Source organism: Anomaloglossus baeobatrachus, chromosome 7 (genome assembly GCF_048569485.1).
Source record: "Anomaloglossus baeobatrachus isolate aAnoBae1 chromosome 7, aAnoBae1.hap1, whole genome shotgun sequence".
Taxonomy (NCBI): domain Eukaryota; kingdom Metazoa; phylum Chordata; class Amphibia; order Anura; family Aromobatidae; genus Anomaloglossus; species Anomaloglossus baeobatrachus.
The window spans coordinates 310,583,179-310,603,018 of record NC_134359.1 but is presented as its reverse complement, the minus strand read 5'-3'; the positions used below and the strand labels follow the sequence as shown (position 1 = coordinate 310,603,018).

Genomic DNA, 19,840 nt, shown 5'->3' with positions numbered 1-19,840 from the left:
CTCTCACAGGTCTGTCCCAACCAGGCCCCCGAGCAGAAGAACGCTGGAAAATGGCCGAAGTAGGGTTATCAACCTGGGCAGATCCAGGTCCCCTCCTACCTTAGTGACCTCACAGGGAAGCACTGCCACTCCCCCTGCATGGATCAGAATTATCCAGCAAAGGGGATATTGGCCTTAACTTTGCCTGGGAGCGTCGTAGGCGGACGCCAATGCTCTCATTGTGACAGTTATGAATTTAGCTACAGAACGAGGGGACTCATGACCTGTCTGCCAGTTCCCCATTGGCTGATATCACGCCTGGGGCATTTCCCAATGTCCTGCTCCCATAAAAAGGGGGTGCCGGCATCGTCCACATGCGGAGACACCATTTTTATGGTTGCCATATTTATCGGAAATATGGCTTGCGAGATATGAACCATTTTTTACTGGAGTCGTTCTGTCTGCTAGTTCCATAGCCTTGCTAATGAGATACAACTCTTGTTACAGGGTGACGGCAGGGAGTCATCCTGTGTCCTTTGTCCTAAAGCCACCTCATTTCCATATCACAGGACATGGCCATGGAGTTTGTTGCTAAACCAGTTGTGTGAAGGAAAGGGGGGTTGACACCAGGAGAGGGCTTCCTGACATACTTGAATATCATGATTTATCGTCATCTCTCCGGATTTACCTCACAGTATGCAATTCATTATTCACATGTTCAAATTAGCAAGTAGCATTTTTCACTGTATATTTCAATATTTTTCCATATGCTTGAGGCATTATACCATTATCTAAGTTTGATGTTGAGTATTAGGACTAGCCTGGTAGCCTTTCATGGCCTATCCTAGGAGATTAGGCTGGTATGGCTCTGCAGGAAGGTGTATGTGGACTAGCCCAGTGGGATTTCATGGCCTATCCTAGGAGCTTGGGCTGGTATGGCTCAGCAAGAAACAATATAAGGACTAGCCCAGTGGCCTTTCATGGCCTATCCTAGGAGATTAGGCTGGTATGGCTCTGCAGGAAGGAGTATGAGGACTAGCCCGGTAGCCTTTCATGGCCTATCCTAGGAGCTTGGGCTGGTATGGTTCTGCAAGAAGGAGTATGAGCACTAGCCCGGTGGCCTTTCATGGCCTATCCTAGAAGCATGGGCTGGGATGGCTCTGCAGGAAGGAGTATGAAGACTAGCCCAGTGGGATTTTATGGCCTATACTAGGAGCATGGGCTGGTATGGCTCTGCAGGAAGGAATATGAGGACTAGCCCGGTGGGATTTCATGGCCTATCCTAGTAGCTTGGGCTGGTATGGCTCTGCAGGAAGGAGTATGAGGACTAGCCCGGTGGGATTTCATGGCCTATCCTAGTAGCTTGGGCTGGTATGGCTCTGCAGGTAGGTGTATGAGGACTAGCCCGGTGGGATTTCATGGCCTATCCTAGGAGCATGGGCTGGGATGGCTCTGCAGGAAGGAGTATGAGGACTAGCCCGGTGGCCTTTCATGGCCTATAATAGGAGCATGGGCTGGTATGGCTCTGCAGGTAGGAGTATGAGGACTAGCCCGGTGGGATTTCATGGCCTATCCTAGGAGCATTGGCTGGTATGGCTCTGCAGCTAGGAGTATGAGGACTAGCCCAGTGGGATTTCATGGCCTATCCTAGGAGCATGGGCTGGTATGGCTCTGCAGGAAGGAGTATGAGGACTAGCCCGGTGGCCTTTCATGGCCTATCCTAGGAGCATGGGCTGGTATGGCTCTGCAGGAAGGAGTATGAGGACTAGCCCAGTGGGATTTCATGGCCTATACTAGGAGCATGGGCTGGGATGGCTCTGCAGGTAGGAGTATGAGGACTAGCCCGGTGGCCTTTCAAGGCCTATCCTAGGAGCATGGGCTGGTATGGCTCTGCAGGAAGGAGTATGAGGACTAGACCGGTGGGATTATATGCCTATCCTAGGAGCATGGGCTGGTATGGCTCTGCAGGAAGGAGAATGAGGACTAGCCCGGTGGGATTTCATAGCCTATCCTAGGAGCATGGGCTGGTATGGCTCTGCAGGTAGGAGTATGAGGACTAGCCCGGTGGGATTTCATGGCCTATCCTAGGAGCATGGGCTGGTATGGCTCTGCAGGAAGGAGTATGAGGACTAGCCCGGTGGCCTTTCATGGCCTATCCTAGGAGCTTGGGCTGGTATGGCTCAGCAAGAAACAATATAAGGACTAGCCCGGTGGCCTTTCATGGCCTATCCTAGGAGATTAGGCTGGTATGGCTCTGCAGGAAGGAGTATGAGGACTAGCCCAGTGGGATTTCATGGCCTATCCTAGGAGCATGGGCTGGTATGGCTCTGCAGGAAGGAGTATGAGGACTAGCCCGGTGGGATTTCATGGCCTGCCCTAGGAGCATGTGCTGGTATGGCTCATCAGGCAGGAGTATTAGGACTAGCCTGGTAGCCTTTCATGGCCTATCCTAGGAGATTAGGCTGGTATGGCTCTGCAGGAAGGTGTATGTGGACTAGCCCGGTGGCCTTACATGACCTATCCTAGGAGCATCGTCTGGTATGGCTCTGCAGGAAGGAGTATGAGGACTAGCCCGGTGGCCTTTCATGGCCTATAATAGGAGCATGGGCTGGTATGGCTCTGCAGGTAGGAGTATGAGGACTAGCCCGGTGGGATTTCATGGCCTATCCTAGGAGCATTGGCTGGTATGGCTCTGCAGCTAGGAGTATGAGGACTAGCCCAGTGAGATTTCATGGGCTATCCTAGGAGCATGGGCTAGTATGGCTCTGCAGCTAGTAGTATGAGGACTAGCCCGGTAGCCTTTCATGGCCTATCCTAGGAGCATGGGCTGGTATGGCTCAGCAGGTAGGAGTATTAGGACTAGCCTGGTAGCCTTTCATGGCCTATCCTAGGAGATTAGGCTGGTATGGCTCTGCAGGAAGGTGTATGTGGACTAGCCCGGTGGCCTTACATGGCCTATCCTAGGAGCATCGTCTGGTATGGCTCTGCAGGAAGGAGTATGAGGACTAGCCCGGTGGGATTTCATAGCCTATCCTAGGAGCATGGGCTGGTATGGCTCTGCAGCTAGGAGTATGAGGACTAGCCCGGTGGGATTTCATGGCCTATCCTAGGAGCATAGGCTGGTATGGCTCTGCAGGAAGGAATATGAGGACTAGCCCGGTGGGATTTCATGGCCTATCCTAGGAGCATGGGCTGGTATGGTTCTGCAGGAAGGAGTATGAAGACTAGCCCGGTGGGATTTCATGGCCTATCCTAGGAGCATGGGCTGGTATGGCTCTACAGGAAGGAGTGTGAGGACTAGCCCGATGGCATTTCATGGCCTATCCTAGGAGCTTGGGCTGGTATGGCTCTGCAGGAAGGAGTATGAGGACTAGCCAGGTGGGATTTCATGGCCTATCCTAGGAGCTTGGGCTGGTATGGCTCTGCAGGTAGGAGTATGAGGACTAGCCCGGTGGGATTTCATAGCCTATCCTAGGAGCATGGGCTGGTATGGCTCTGCAGCTAGGAGTATGAGGACTAGCCTGGTGGGATTTCATGGCCTATCCTAGGAGCATAGGCTGGTATGGCTCTGCAGGAAGGAGTATGAGGACTAGCCCGGTGGGATTTCATAGCCTATCCTAGGAGCATGGGCTGGTATGGCTCTGCTTCTAGGAGTATGAGGACTAGCCCGGTGGGATTTCATTTCCTATCCTAGGAGCATGGGCTGGTATGGCTCTGCAAGTAGGAGTATGAGGACTAGCCCGGTGGGATTTTATGCCTTTATTAGGAGCATGGGCTAGTATGGTTCTGCAGGAAGGAGTATGAGGACTAGCCCGGTGGCCTTACATGGCCTATCCTAGGAGCATTGGCTGGTATGGCTCTGCAGCTAGGAGTATGAGGACTAGCCCGGTGAGATTTCATGGCCTATCCTAGGAGCATGGGCTGGTATGGCTCTGCAAGTAGGAGTATGAGGACTAGCCCGGTGGGATTTTATGCCTTTCCTAGGAGCATGGGCTGGTATGGCTCTGCAAGAAGGAGTATGAGGGCTAGCCCGGTGACCTTTCATGGCCTATCCTAGGAGCATGTGGTGGTATAGCTATGCAGGAAGGAGTATTAGGACTAGCCCAGTGGCCTTTCATGGCCTATCCTAGGAGATTAGGCTGGTATGGCTCTGCAGGAAGGAGTATGTGGACTAGCCAGGTGGTCTTACATGGCCTATCCTAGGATCTTGGGCTGGTATGGCTCTGCAGCTAGGAGTATGAGGACTAGCCCGGTGGGATTTCATGGCCTATCCTAGGAGCATCGGCTGGTATGGCTCTGCAGGTAGGAGTATGAGGACTAGCCCGGTGGGATTTCATGGCCTATCCTAGGAGCATGGGCTGGTATGGCTCTGCAGCTAGGAGTATGAGGACTAGCCCGGTGGGATTTCATGGCCTATTCTAGGAGCATCGGCTGGTATGGCTCTGCAGCTAGGAGTATGAGGACTAGCCCGGTGGGATTTCATGGCCTATCCTAGGAGCATCGGCTGGTATGGCTCTGCAGGAAGGAGTATGAGGACTAGCCAGGCGGCCTTACATGGCCTATCCTAGGAGCATCGGCTGGTATGGCTCTGCAGCTAGGAGTATGAGGACTAGCCCGGTGGGATTTCATGGCCTATCCTAGGAGCATCGACTGGGATGGCTCTGCAGGAAGGAGTATGAGGACTAGCCCGGTGGGATTTCATGGCCTATCCTAGGAGCATCGACTGGGATGGCTCTGCAGGAAGGAGTATGAGGACTAGCCCGGTGGGATTTCATGGCCTATTCTAGGAGCATGGGCTGGTATGGCTCTGCAGGAAGGAGTATGAGGACTAGCCCGGTGGGATTTCATGGCCTATTCTAGGAGCATCGGCTGGGATGGCTCTGCAGGAAGGAGTATGAGGACTAGCCCGGTGGGATTTCATGGCCTATACTAGGAGCATGGGCTGGGATGGCTCTGCAGGAAGGAGTATGAGGACTAGCCCGGTGGGATTTCATGGCCTATCCTAGGAGCATGGGCTGGTATGGCTCTGCAGGAAGGAATATGAGGACTAGCCCGGTGGGATTTCATGGCCTATCCTAGGAGCATGGGCTGGTATGGTTCTGCAGGAAGGAGTATGAGGACTAGCCCGGTGGGATTTCATGGCCTATACTAGGAGCATGGGCTGGGATGGCTCTGCAGGAAGGAGTATGAGGACTAGCCCGGTGGGATTTCATGGCCTATCCTAGGAGCATAGGCTGGTATGGCTCTGCAGGAAGGAATATGAGGACTAGCCCGGTGGGATTTCATGGCCTATCCTAGGAGCATGGGCTGGTATGGTTCTGCAGGAAGGAGTATGAAGACTAGCCCGGTGGGATTTCATGGCCTATCCTAGGAGCATGGGCTGGTATGGCTCTACAGGAAGGAGTATGAGGACTAGCCAGGCGGCCTTACATGGCCTATCCTAGGAGCATCGGCTGGTATGGCTCTGCAGGAAGGAGTATGAGGACTAGCCTGGTGGGATTTCATGGCCTATCCTAGGAGCATGGGCTGGGATGGCTCTGCAGGAAGGAGTATGAGGACTAGCCCGGTGGGATTTCATGGCCTATCCTAGGAGCATAGGCTGGTATGGCTCTGCAGGAAGGAATATGAGGACTAGCCCGGTGGGATTTCATGGCCTATCCTAGGAGCATGGGCTGGTATGGTTCTGCAGGAAGGAGTATGAAGACTAGCCCGGTGGGATTTCATGGCCTATCCTAGGAGCATGGGCTGGTATGGCTCTACAGGAAGGAGTATGAGGACTAGCCAGGCGGCCTTACATGGCCTATCCTAGGAGCATCGGCTGGTATGGCTCTGCAGCTAGGAGTATGAGGACTAGCCCGGTGGGATTTCATGGCCTATCCTAGGAGCATCGACTGGGATGGCTCTGCAGGAAGGAGTATGAGGACTAGCCCGGTGGGATTTCATGGCCTATTCTAGGAGCATGGGCTGGTATGGCTCTGCAGCTAGGAGTATGAGGACTAGCCCGGTGGGATTTCATGGCCTATTCTAGGAGCATCGGCTGGTATGGCTCTGCAGGAAGGAGTATGAGGACTAGCCCGGTGGGATTTCATGGCCTATTCTAGGAGCATCGGCTGGGATGGCTCTGCAGGAAGGAGTATGAGGACTAGCCCGGTGGGATTTCATGGCCTATACTAGGAGCATGGGCTGGTATGGCTCTGCAGGAAGGAGTATGAGGACTAGCCCGGTGGGATTTCATGCCTATGACTCCACTGTAGATTATGGGTTGTGACTTGTTAGCAGTGGCCACACAGCCCATAATATTGTAGATCCGTGTGGTCATCTCCGCTCCACATTCCTCCCCGTATATCTGCGTACAGGGACAGAGGAATGTCGGTTCTTCTCTGTGCCAAAGTGACGTGCGAGCCGGACTTGGCCTCCGGACCTCAAACATAGGCCACTGACTACTGTAATATACGGGCTGCAGGGAGAGCACCGGGAGCGCAGAGCCCTCACCTCATCACTTCTCTGCCTGACACCTCTGCACGGAGCTGTACACCCTCACTTCTCTGCCTGACACCTCTGCACGGAGCTGTACACCCTCATTCTCTGCCTGACACCTCTGCACGGCGCTGTACACCCTCACTTCTCTGCCTGACACCTCTGCACGGCGCTGTACACCCTCACTTCTCTGCCTGACACCTCTGCACGGCGCTGTACACCCTCACTTCTCTGCCTGACACCTCTGCACAGCACTGTACACCCTCACTTCTCTGCCTGACACCTCTGCACAGCGCTGTACACCCTCACTTCTCTGCCTGACACCTCTGCACAGCGCTGTACACCCTCACTTCTCTGCCTGACACCTCTGCACAGCGCTGTACACCCTCACTTCTCTGCCTGACACCTCTGCACAGCGCTGTACACCCTCACTTCTCTGCCTGACACCTCTGCACAGCGCTGTACACCCTCACTTCTCTGCCTGACACCTCTGCACAGCGCTGCACACCCTCACATCTCTGCCTGACACCTCTGCACAGCGCTGCACACCCTCACATCTCTGCCTGACACCTCTGCACAGCGCTGTACACCCTCACGTCTCTGCCTGACACCTCTGCACAGTGCTGTACACCCTCACTTCTCTGCCTGACACCTCTGCACAGCGCTGCACACCCTCACATCTCTGCCTGACACCTCTGCACGGCGCTGTACACCCTCACTTCTCTGCCTGACACCTCTGCACAGCACTGTACACCCTCACTTCTCTGCCTGACACCTCTGCACAGCGCTGTACACCATCACTTCTCTGCCTGACACCTCTGCACAGCGCTGTACACCCTCACTTCTCTGCCTGACACCTCTGCACAGCGCTGTACACCCTCACTTCTCTGCCTGACACCTCTGCACAGCGCTGTACACCCACATGCTCTGCCTGACACCTCTGAACAGAGCTGTACACCCTCACTTCTCTGCCTGACACCTCTGCACAGCACTGTACACCCTCATTTCTCTGCCTGACACCTCTGCACAGCGCTGCACACCCTCATTCTCTGCCAGACACCTCTGCACAGCGCTGCACACCCTCATTTCTCTGCCTGACACCTCTGCACAGCGCTGCACACCCTCATTCTCTGCCTGACACCTCTGCACAGCGCTGTACACCCACATGCTCTGCCTGACACCTCTGAACAGAGCTGTACACCCTCACTTCTCTGCCTGACACCTCTGCACAGCGCTGTACACCCTCACTTCTCTGCCTGACACCTCTGCACAGCGCTGCACACCCTCATTCTCTGCCTGACACCTCTGCACATCCTGTCCTTCACCCCGTCACTCACCGTCCCCGTCGTCTCAGTCTCGAGTGCGCACCGGACGCACGTGCTCTCTGCGTTTTTTCCGGCCCCTGATGATGACGTCGCTGTCGTTGCCAGGAGACAGCGTTATTGAAACGACGCTGGAACGTGACGTCATCCGAGCAGCCTGAGAGTGGCCGTTACTGCAGGAGCGCCAGGCGGAGCGGCAGACAGAGCAGGAGCGGCCGGTAAGAGCGTCCCGCCCGGCAGCGGCTCCCAGGGCGGCTGTGACACCGACGTGTCCTCACCGATTTCACCCCCGCCCGTCTACGTCCCCAGCCCCGGCGATGTGCGCTCCAGTACCTTATATCATGCCCCTCCAGTGGCTTCTCACTGTGGCGCCCCCCCTCCCCCTCCGTCCGGTGGCTTCTCACTGTGGCGCCCCCCCCCCCCCTCCGTCCGGTGGCTTCTCACTGTGGCGCCCCCCCTCCCCCTCCGTCCGGTGGCTTCTCACTGTGGCGCCCCCCCTCCCCCTCCGTCCGGTGGCTTCTCACTGTGGCGCCCCCCTCCCCCTCCGGCCGGTGGCTTCTCACTGTGGCGCCCCCCCCTCCGGTGGCTTCTCACTGTGGCGCCCCCCCCCCCTCCGGTGGCTTCTCACTGTGGCGCCCCCCCTCCCCCTCCGTCCGGTGGCTTCTCACTGTGGCGCCCCCCTCCCCCTCCGGCCGGTGGCTTCTCACTGTGGCGCCCCCCCCTCCGGTGGCTTCTCACTGTGGCACCCCCCCCTCCGGTGGCTTCTCACTGTGGCGCCCCCCCCCCTCCAGTGGCTTCTCACTGTGGCGCCCCCCTCCCCCTCCGGCCGGTGGCTTCTCACTGTGGCGCCCCCCCCCCTCCAGTGGCTTCTCACTGTGGCGCCCCCCCCCCTCCGGTGGCTTCTCACTGTGGCGCCCCCCCCTCCGGTGGCTTCTCACTGTGGCACCCCCCCCTCCGGTGGCTTCTCACTGTGGCGCCCCCCCCCTCCAGTGGCTTCTCACTGTGGCGCCCCCCTCCCCCTCCGGCCGGTGGCTTCTCACTGTGGCGCCCCCCCCCCCCTCCGGTGGCTTCTCACTGTGGCACCCCCCCCTCCGGTGGCTTCTCACTGTGGCGCCCCCCCCCTCCAGTGGCTTCTCACTGTGGCGCCCCCCCTCCCCCTCCGTCCGGTGGCTTCTCACTGTGGCGCCCCCCCCCCCCCTCCGGCCGGTGGCTTCTCACTGTGGCGCCCCCCCCCCTCCGGTGGCTTCTCACTGTGGCACCCCCCCCTCCGGTGGCTTCTCACTGTGGCACCCCCCCCCCCTCCATCCGGTGGCTCCTCACTATGGCGGCCCCCTCCCTCCGGTGGCTCCTCACTATGGCGGCCCCCTCCCTCCGGTGGCTCCTCACTATGGCGGACCCCCTCCCTTTCCGGTGGCTCCTCACTATGGCGGACGGACGACCCCCTCCCTTTCCGGTGGCTCCTCACTATGGCGGACGGACGACCCCCTCCCTTTCCGGTGGCTCCTCACTATGGTGGACGGACACCCCCCCCTTTCCGGTGGCTCCTCACTATGGTGGACGGACCCCCCTTCCTTTCCGGTGACTCCTCACTATGGTGGACGGACCCCCCTTCCTTTCCGGTGGCTCCTCACTATGGTGGACGGACCCCCCTTCCTTTCCGGTGGCTCCTCACTATGGCGGAACAACCCCCCCCATCCTTTACGGTGGTTCCTCACTATGGCGGACCCCCCATTTCCGGTAGCTCCTCGCTATGGCGGACCCCCCCTTTCCGGTGGCTCCTCGCTATGGTGAACCCCCCCTCCCTTTCCGGTGGCTCCTCACTATGGTGGATTTCCCCCCTCTCCGGTGGCTCCTCACTATGGGGGACCCCCCTAGCTGTCTCTTCCCTGTGGCTGTGGCTGTCTCTTCCCTGTGGCTGTCTCTTCCTCTAACAGCTCATCTCTGTGGCAGTAGACTCCTCTGATACCTGCTCCTTGTGGCAGTCCACTCCTCTGACAGCTCCTACCTGTGGCGGTCTCGTCCACCCTATGGTGGTTATCTACTCGGCAAGCTCCTCCCTGTAGCGGTCTCCTTCAATTGCCCCTCTCTGTGGCAGTCCCCTCCTCTGATACTTCCTCCCTGTGGCAGTTTCCTCCTTCAATTGGTTCTCCCTGTAGTGGACCCCTCTTCTGATAGCTCCTTGCCTCTGACAGCTCTTCCCTGTTGCAGTCTCCTCCTCCGATTGCTCCTACCTCTGGCGTTTTCCCTTCCTCCCCGCGCCGGCCTCGCTTCCTCCCCGCGGCGGTCCCCTTCTCCGATAACTCCTTACTGCTGATCATAATTGTGCTTGTTCAGATCCATGAGGTGAGCGTCCGTCTTGTTCATCTTTGATTCTCATATGTTTTCTAGGGTCCTCTCCTCATATAAGATGTCCTTGTCGAGCAGCAACGCGTTTCTGTCCATCAGAAGTGCAGACGCCCCCGGTTTACATGAGCTTTCCTCTGACTGCTCTCTCCAGAGCGCTCCACTGACTATCTCGGAAGAGGAGCTGCGCTCTGAGCTTTCTCTTCTGGGTTTCACCTCAGTTCCTCAGCAGAGGCTTCTACAGTTCAAAGAAGACCTTGAGTATCTGATGCGCAGCCGAGCCACCCTGGAAGGTTCCTCAGGATCCTTTGAAAACGGCACAGATCTCGAGGAGGAGAATAGCAGCCGTTCTGTGGGTGAATGGGCCCCTCCTTGTTGGGAGCAGCTTCCTGCATGGACAGCAGCGGCGTCCAGTCAGGAGTGTGTTCTTAAGCCCCCGGCACAGAGGGATGGCATGGACTCCTACACGAAACACACGGTCAGAGTGGGGGCTTCAGCGTTCAGACAACCAAGGCCGCCAGCTCTGACTCGCAAGGTCCTGCGCAGAGGAAGTGACGGCCAGGCGCAGGTGTGTGACGAGTCCCTACTGTCTGCTGAGTCCCAACTGGAATCCAGCGTCTCGTGTGAAGAGTCACAGGCCGTGAAGTCCTTCATCCGTATCCCACCATATTCCCTGCTTGAACAGTACAGGCAGCGCTCAGATCCTGTAGGCCGCTACCAAGAATACAAACAAAGCTGGGACACCCTACAGACGTCTCTGGAAAAGAGTAGGAAGGAGCTACGCTGGGGGGTCCGAGAGAGGATGATGTCAGCACCACCTTTGCCTCTCCCACGAGCTCTGCCAATGCCCAACTCATATGTGATCCCCACAGAGAAGAAGCGGTACGGGTTACGATGGGCCATCCGACATGCCCTAGTGAATGGGAAAATGCCACGAGGAGACTACTGCTAGGTTTCTGCACTCTTCAGGCCCTCTGGGGGGCTCCATACGCCCGTGTCGTGTCTCGCCCGGCACTGTACAGCTGTGTTCTGATGTCATCATTGTATGTTTTTCTATGAGAAAATAAATTCACTTATTTTTAGATTTTATTACAAAGTTGTTGTGTTAAATGCACAAAAACCTTATAAAAATGGCAAATATTAAAGTCTTGGGTGATCTGCACCTAATGCAAAGGGAAGGAGTCAAAAGAGTCCCAGAGCTTCCCCCATAAAGATTCTTCCTCCATCCTTCACATGAAACTTGAAATCTCGAGGACCCTCGAACACCAGAACGATGGTAGAGCCAAAGTTAAATTCACCAAGAGGGTCCCCCTTTGCCAAGACCAGGCCAGTGGGTCCATGTTGCTTCGCATAGATGCGGTCATGATATTTCCCTTTCACATGACGAGAGTGATTTGTGTGCAACTCCTAGAAAGAGAAAGCCATGGTTAATATACAAATCTGCCATGAGCCCAGCCGCCCCCCTCCTCCTGCCCTGCTCGCAGTCGCGCTCCCCTCCTCCTGCCCTGCTCGCAGCCGCGCTCCCCCCCCCCCCTCCTGCCCTGCTCGCAGCCGCGCTCCCCCCTCCTGCCCTGCTCGCAGCCGCGCCACCCCCCCCTCCTCCTGCCCTGCTCGCAGCCGCAACCGCCCCCCCTCCTCCTCCTGCCCTGCTCGCAGCCGCAACCCCCCCCTCCTCCTGCCCTGCTCGCAGCCTCGCCCCCCCCCCTCCTCCTCCTGCCCTGCTCGCAGCCGCGCCACCCCGTTTTTCTGCCGTGTGTATAGTTGCACTGCTCCTGACATTAATAGATCTATATTAGGGGAAAAATTCCTTCCCGACTCCACATTCTGCAATTAGACAAGGTCATAGTATTGCTGCTTCTGTTGTGAAGAATCCATAGTCTCACTACTCTTACAGTAAGGGGTACTTTGCACGCTACGACTTCGCTAGCCGATGCTTGCGATGCCGAGCGCGATAGTCCCCGGCCCCGTCGTACATGTGATAGCTGCCGTAGCGAACATTATCGCTACGGCAGCGTCACATGCACTTATCTGCCCTGCGACAAAGCTGTGGCCAGCGACCCGCCTCCTTCCTAAGGAGGCGGGTCGTGCGGTGTCATAGCAACGTCACACGGCAGGCGGCCAATAGCAGCGGAGATGAGCGGGACGTAAACATCCCGCCCACCTCCTTCCTTCCTCATTGCCGGTGGAGGCAGGTAAGGAGATGTTCCTCGCTCCTGCGGTTTCATACACAGCGATGTGCGCTGCCGCAGGAACGAGGAACAACATCGTACCTGTCACTGCAGCGAAATTATGAAAATTACCGACGCTACATAGATCACCGATTTACGACGCTTTTGCAATCGTTTATCGGTGCATCTAGGCTTTACACATTGCGACGTCGTTACCGGCGCCGGATGTGCGTCACTTTCGATTTGACCCCGACGACATTGCAGTAGTGATGTCGCAACGTGCAAAATACCCCTAAAAAATCCACAATCTCGCTGCTCTTCCAGTAAAGAATCTATAGTCTCTTTGCTCTTACAGTAAAGCATCTGCATCTGTGGAGCTGCTGTTGATCATTGGGGTTGCTTCAGCAGTGAGCCCTCAAGACTGAGTATGGTCTGCTACTTACTGAATCACCATATATGCGGATGGAGCCGACATTTGTTGCACCTACAGCAGTAAGGGAGAAGAAGCCAAACTGCCACTGTCCACACAATACCACGCGTTCATTCTGACAAAACAGTCCGGGGACCCAACGAGCGATGTGGGGGCTGACCGAGAGCAAGGAGCCTGGTGGGAGAAGAAAGAGGTATTACTGTGGCTGGCTCTGCAGAAGAAAGGCGCACTATCTACGAATATGGCTGTGCGGAGAAGAATGGGCACGCACCTTCCCTTCCCCCATATGTGACTGTGCAGAGAAGAATGGGCACACACCTTCCCTTCCCCCATATGAGGCTGTGCGGAGAAGAATGGGCATGCACCTTCCCTTCCCCCATATGAGGCTGTGCGGAGAAGAATGGGCACCCACCTTCCCTTCCCCCATATGTGGCTGTGCGGAGAAGAATGGGCACGCACCTTCCCTTCCCCCATATGTGGCTGTGCGGAGAAGAATGGGCACGCACCTTTCCTTCCCCCATAAGAGACTGTGCGGAGAAGAATGGGCACGCACCTTCCCTTCCCCCATATGAGGCTGTGCGGAGAAGAATGGGCACGCACCTTCCCTTCCCCCATATGTGGCTGTGCGGAGAAGAATGGGCACGCACCTTCCCTTCCCCCATATGAGGCTGTGCGGAGAAGAATGGGCACCCACCTTCCCTTCCCCCATATGAGGCTGTGCGGAGAAGAATGGGCACGCACCTTCCCTTCCCCTATATGAGGCTGTGCGGAGAAGAATGGGCACGCACCTTCCCTTCCCCCATAAGAGACTGTGCGGAGAAGAATGGGCACGCACCTTCCCTTCCCCTATATGTGGCTGTGCGGAGAAGAATGGGCACGCACCTTCCCTTCCCCCATAATAGACTATGCGGAGAAGAATGGGCACGCACCTTTCCTTCCCCCATAAGAGACTGTGCGGAGAAGAATGGGCACGCACCTTCCCTTCCCCTATATGAGGCTGTGCAGAGAATAATGGGCACGCACCTTCCCTTCCCCTATAAGAGACTGCGGAGAAGAATGGGCATGCACCTTCCCTTCCCCCATAAGAGACTGCGGAGAATAATGGGCACGCACCTTCCCTTCCCCCATATGAGGCTGTGCGGAGAAGAATGGGCACGCACCTTCCCTTCCCCCATATGAGGCTGTGCGGAGAAGAATGGGCATGCACCTTCCCTTCCCCTATATGAGGCTGTGCGGAGAAGAATGGGCACGCACCTTCCCTTCCCCCATATGAGGCTGTGTGGAGAAGAAAGGGCACCCACCTTCCCTTCCCCCATATGAGGCTGTGCGGAGAAGAATGGGCACGCACCTTTCCTTCCCCCATAAGAGACTGTGCGGAGAAGAATGGGCACCCACCTTCCCTTCCCCTATATGAGGCTGTGCGGAGAAGAATGGGCACGTACCTTCCCTTCCCCCATATGAGGCTGGCGGAGAAGAATGGGCACGCACCTTCCCTTCACCCATATGTGGCTGTGCGGAGAAGAATGGGCACGCACCTTCCCTTCCCCCATAGGAGACTGTGCGGAGAAGAATGGGCACGCACCTTCCCTTCCCCCATAGGAGACTGTGCGGAGAAGAATGGGCACGCACCTTCCCTTCCCCCATAAGACTGTGCGGAGAAGAATGGGCACGCACCTTCCCTTCCCCCATAAGAGACTGTGCAGAGAAGAATGGGCACGCACCTTCCCTTCCCCCATAAGAGACTGTGCAGAGAAGAATGGGCACGCACCTTCCCTTCCCCCATAAGAGTCTGTGCAGAGAAGAATGGGCACGCACCTTCCCTTCCCCCATATGAGGCTGTGCGGAGAAGAATGGGCACGCACCTTCCCTTCCCCCATAAGAGACTGTGCAGAGAAGAATGGGCACGCACCTTCCCTTCCCCCATAAGAGGCTGGCGGAGAAGAATGGGCACCCACCTTCCCTTCCCCCATAAGAGGCTGTGCGGAGAAGAATGGGCACGCACCTTCCCTTCCCCCATAAGAGACTGTGCAGAGAAGAATGGGCACGCACCTTCCCTTCCCCTATATGAGGCTGTGCGGAGAAGAATGGGCACGCACCTTCCCTTTCCCCATATGTGGCTGTGCGGAGAAGAATGGGCACGCACCTTCCCTTCCCCTATATGTGGCTGTGCGGAGAAGAATGGGCACGCACCTTCCCTTCCCCCATAAGAGACTGTGCAGAGAAGAATGGGCACGCACCTTCCCTTCACCCATATGAGGCTGTGCGGAGAAGAATGGGCACGCACCTTCCCTTCCCCCATAAGAGACTGTGCAGAGAAGAATGGGCACGCACCTTCCCTTCCCCCATAAGAGACTGTGCAGAGAAGAATGGGCACGCACCTTCCCTTCCCCCATAAGAGACTGTGCAGAGAAGAATGGGCACGCACCTTCCCTTCCCCCATATGAGGCTGTGCGGAGAAGAATGGGCACGCACCTTCCCTTCCCCCATAAGAGACTGTGCAGAGAAGAATGGGCACGCACCTTCCCTTCCCCCATAAGAGGCTGGCGGAGAAGAATGGGCACCCACCTTCCCTTCCCCCATAAGAGGCTGTGCGGAGAAGAATGGGCACGCACCTTCCCTTCCCCCATAAGAGACTGTGCAGAGAAGAATGGGCACGCACCTTCCCTTCCCCTATATGAGGCTGTGCGGAGAAGAATGGGCACGCACCTTCCCTTTCCCCATATGTGACTGTGCGGAGAAGAATGGGCACGCACCTTCCCTTCCCCCATATGTGACTGTGCGGAGAAGAATGGGCACGCACCTTCCCTTCCCCTATATGAGGCTGTGCGGAGAAGAATGGGCACGCACCTTCCCTTCCCCCATATGAGGCTGTGCAGAGAAGAATGGGCACGCACCTTCCCTTCCCCTATATGAGGCTGTGCGGAGAAGAATGGGCACGCACCTTCCCTTTCCCCATATGTGACTGTGCGGAGAAGAATGGGCACGCACCTTCCCTTCCCCTATATGAGGCTGTGCGGAGAAGAATGGGCACGCACCTTCCCTTTCCCCATATGTGACTGTGCGGAGAAGAATGGGCACGCACCTTCCCTTCCCCTAAATGAGGCTGTGCGGAGAAGAATGGGCACGCACCTTCCCTTTCCCCATATGTGGCTGTGCGGAGAAGAATGGGCACCCACCTTCCCTTTCCCCATATGTGACTGTGCGGAGAAGAATGGGCACGCACCTTCCCTTCCACCATATGAGGCTGTGCGGAGAAGAATGGGCACGCACCTTCCCTTCCCCCATAAGAGACTGTGCGGAGAAGAATGGGCACGCACCTTCCCTTCACCCATATGTGACTGTGCGGAGAAGAATGGGCACGCACCTTCCCTTCCCCCATAGGAGGCTGTGCGGAGAAGAATGGGCACGCACCTTCCCTTCCCCCATATGAGGCTGTGCAGAGAAGAATGGGCACGCACCTTCCCTTCCCCCATAAGAGACTGTGCAGAGAAGAATGGGCACGCACCTTCCCTTCCCCTATATGAGGCTGTGCGGAGAAGAATGGGCACGCATCTTCCCTTCCCCCATATGTGGCTGTGCGGAGAAGAATGGGCACGCACCTTCCCTTCCCCCATAGGAGGCTGTGTGGAGAAGAATGGGCACCCACCTTCCCTTCCCCCATATGAGGCTGTACGGAGAAGAATGGGCACGCACCTTCCCTTCCCCCATATGAGGCTGGCGGAGAAGAATGGGCACGCACCTTCCCTTCACCCATATGAGGCTGTGCGGAGAAGAATGGGCACGCACCTTCCCTTCCCCTATATGTGGTTGTGCGGAGAAGAATGGGCACGCACCTTCCCTTCCCCCATAAGAGACTGTGCAGAGAAGAATGGGCACGCACCTTCCCTTCCCCCATATGAGGCTGTGCGGAGAAGAATGGGCACGCACCTTCCCTTCCCCCATAAGAGACTGTGCAGAGAAGAATGGGCACGCACCTTCCCTTCCCCCATATGAGGCTGGCGGAGAAGAATGGGCACGCATCTTCCCTTCACCCATATGTGGCTGTGCGGAGAAGAATGGGCACGCACCTTCCCTTCACCCATATGTGACTGTGCGGAGAAGAATGGACACGCACCTTCTCTTCCCCCATAGGAGGCTGTGCGGAGAAGAATGGGCACGCACCTTCCCTTCCCCCATAAGAGACTGTGCGGAGAAGAATGGGCACGCACCTTCCCTTCCCCCATAAGAGACTGTGCAGAGAAGAATGGGCATGCACCTTCCCTTTCCCCATAAGAGACTGTGCGGAGAAGAATGGGCACGCACCTTCCCTTCCCCCATAAGAGACTGTGCAGAGAAGAATGGGCACGCACCTTCCCTTCCCCCATATAAGGCTGGCGGAGAAGAATGGGTACGCACCTTCCCTTCCCCCATATGAGGCTGTGCGGAGAAGAATGGGCACGCACCTTCCCTTCCCCCATATGAGGCTGTGCGGAGAAGAATGGGCACGCACCTTCCCTTCCCCCATATGAGACTGTGCGGAGAAGAATGGGCACGCACCTTCCCTTCCCCTATATGAGACTGTGCGGAGAAGAATGGGCACGCACCTTCCCTTCCCCCATATGAGGCTGTGCGGAGAAGAATGGGCACGCACCTTCCCTTCCCCCATAAGAGACTGTGCGGAGAAGAATGGGCACCCACCTTCCCTTCCCCCATAAGAGGCTGTGCGGAGAAGAATGGGCACGCACCTTCCCTTCCCCCATAAGAGACTGTGCTGAGGAGAATGGGCATGCACCTTCCCTTCCCCCATAAGAGGCTGTGCGGAGAAGAATGGGCACCCACCTTCCCTTCCCCCATAAGAGGCTGTGCGGAGAAGAATGGGCACGCACCTTCCCTTCCCCCATAAGAGGCTGTGCGGAGAAGAATGGGCACGCACCTTCCCTTCCCCCATAAGAGACTGTGCGGAGAAGAATGGGCACCCACCTTCCCTTCCCCCATAAGAGGCTGTGCGGAGAAGAATGGGCATGCGCCTTCCCTTCCCCCATAAGAGACTGTGCGGAGAAGAATGGGCACGCGGTTTCTGTTCAGACTACAGATTCTGACATTGCGCCTGATAACTTCTCTGATATCTGATCTACACAGGAAGACTCTGTCATCTACCTGCTGAGTACTAATACAGAGGCAGGCTTGCAGGAGTTAATCTCTGCTGGTCTGCTTGTTAGTCTCCTTTGATCACTTGTTGTGAGGGAGCCAAGTACATCTGCTCCCCTCCTATATATGCTGGCTGGATCCTTCCACCTATGCCAGCTATAGTTTATCTTTAGCTGGTCTGGTGAAGTGTTGTGATCGAGACTAACTGGTGATTGTGGTTCTTGTTGGTATGTGCAATTGTGGAGTTAACCCTTGTTGCTTTTTGCCGCTATCTTCCGGCTCTTGTTTTTCTCCTGTGTCTCTCTTTGTCTATTCCTGTGTGTATGCAGGGTGTCAGAGTTTTGGTTTTCCCTGTCTGTCCGTATTTGTTTACTATCTGTTGCCCTGCCCCTCCCTGAGGTCAGGAGGGTATTAATGTACTATTTCTCAGGAGTTTAGTAAGGCATGGAACTCCGGCTTCTCCACCATTAGGAGTAATACTGAGGTGAGCGATAGCCCAGGGTCCCCTAGCATAAGGGACAGCATAGAGGCCCAGGTCCCCACTATACTAACAGTCACTGGGATATTATAGCTAGCCCAACTTTTTTCATTCCAGCATGGACGCGGTTGCTGCATTAGCGAGAGGGTTGCTGCATTAGCGAGAGGATTGCAGAACTTGTCTCTCCAGGTGGCTGAATTAGAGGGGGCTACTGCCAGTCCACCACCCCGGAGCAATCTGTCTGGGTCGCTGGATCATCTGAACCCAAACTCCTCCTGGAAAGATTTTTGGGGGAGCGCAGCCAGTTTACTACCGTTAGAGAAGCATGTAAGTTATATTTCCAACTATGTCCCCCACTCCTCTGGTGGTGAGGCACAGTGGGTTGGAAATACTGTCTCATTCTTCTGTGGGGACCCACAGGTGTGGGCCTTTTCCTTGCCCTCTGCTTCACCTGTTCTTTTGTCAGTGAACAGATTTTTCAGGGCACTTGGTCTCCTCCTATGATGATCTGGACCAACTATATATTTAGCCGAGTTTAAGATCCGTTCACTGCGCCAGGAGATTATTGCTGTGATTTCCGGTGCTGGCTCCATGGACACTCTGTGGAACGACCCTGCGTCAGTTTTTCCTGGGTCTGTCCGAGAGGGTAAAAGAGATGTTGGTAAGGTATGCGCCCCCTCCTTCCTTAGAGTGTGCCATGTCTCTAGTAATATGTATTGATTTCAGCAGAGGACCCATGAATCTAAAACTTTCTTGAATGGTGTTTCTGTAGCGGCTTTACCTCCAGAGGCCTCACCCGAGCCCATGCAGCTTGGAGGGACGTCCCATGTGAGGAGGTTACTGTACAGACATTACCTCTGGAGGCCTCACCCGAGCCCATGCAGCTTGGAGGGACGTCCCATGTGAGGAGGTTACTGTACAGACATTACCTCTGGAGGCCTCACCCGAGCCCATGCAGCTTGGAGGTACGTCCCATGTGAGGAGGTTACTGTACAGACATTACCTCCAGAGGCCTCACCCGAGCCCATGCAGCTTGGAGAGACGTCCCATGTGAGGGGGTTACTGTACTGACATTACCTCCGGAGGCCTCACCTGAGCCCATGCAGCTTGGAGGGACGTCCCATGTGAGGAGGATACTGTACAGACATTACCTCCGGAGACCTCACCTGAGCCCATGCAGCTTGGAGGAACGTCCCATGTGAGGGGGTTACTGTACAGACATTACCTCTGGAGGCCTCACCTGAGCCCATGCAGCTTGGAGGGACGTCCCATGTGAGGAGGTTACTGTACTGACATTACCTCCAGAGGCCTCACTGAGCCCATGCAGCTTGGAGGGACGTCCCATGTGAGGAGGTTACTGTACAGACATTACCTCCGGAGGCATCACCTGAGCCCATGCAGCTTGGAGGGACGTCCCATGTGAGGAGGTTACTGTACATACATTACCTCCGGAGGCCTCACCCGAGCCCATGCAGCTTGGAGGAACGTCCCATGTGAGGAGGTTACTGTACAGACA

The 19,840-nt window shown here is 56.3% G+C and overlaps 3 protein-coding genes across 4 annotated transcripts in view; 1 reads left to right on the top strand and 2 right to left on the bottom strand.

Moving 5' to 3' along the window:
• Positions 1–7,848, bottom strand: part of PUS3 (pseudouridine synthase 3) — a 48,613-nt gene extending 40,765 nt beyond the window's left edge. The window contains exon 1 of the mRNA XM_075318693.1: positions 7,794–7,848. The gene's annotated coding sequence lies outside the window, so the exon portion shown is untranslated. The remainder of the gene's footprint in view (positions 1–7,793) is intronic.
• A 44-nt stretch (positions 7,849–7,892) lies between these two features.
• Positions 7,893–11,217, top strand: HYLS1 (HYLS1 centriolar and ciliogenesis associated). Its single transcript, XM_075318697.1, has 2 exons — positions 7,893–7,996; positions 10,167–11,217. Exon 2 carries the CDS (start codon positions 10,186–10,188, stop codon positions 11,071–11,073), a length of 888 nt encoding a protein of 295 aa, XP_075174812.1. The 5' UTR covers positions 7,893–7,996; positions 10,167–10,185; the 3' UTR covers positions 11,074–11,217.
• Positions 11,196–19,840, bottom strand: part of LOC142245735 (phosphatidylserine decarboxylase proenzyme, mitochondrial-like) — a 34,429-nt gene continuing 25,784 nt past the window's right edge. For both annotated transcript variants that reach the window (XM_075318695.1, XM_075318696.1), the window contains exons 7-8: positions 12,733–12,893; positions 11,196–11,528 (exon numbers count right to left, since the gene is read on the bottom strand). In XM_075318695.1, coding sequence (XP_075174810.1) covers positions 11,304–11,528; positions 12,733–12,893 — 386 coding nt within the window. In that variant the 3' untranslated portion in view covers positions 11,196–11,303. The remainder of the gene's footprint in view (positions 11,529–12,732; positions 12,894–19,840) is intronic.

Coding starts and splice junctions, on each gene's coding strand:
- HYLS1 (XM_075318697.1), top strand. CDS start 10,186: ATGTCCTTGTCGAGCAGCAACGCGTTTCTGTCCATCAGAAGTGCAGAC.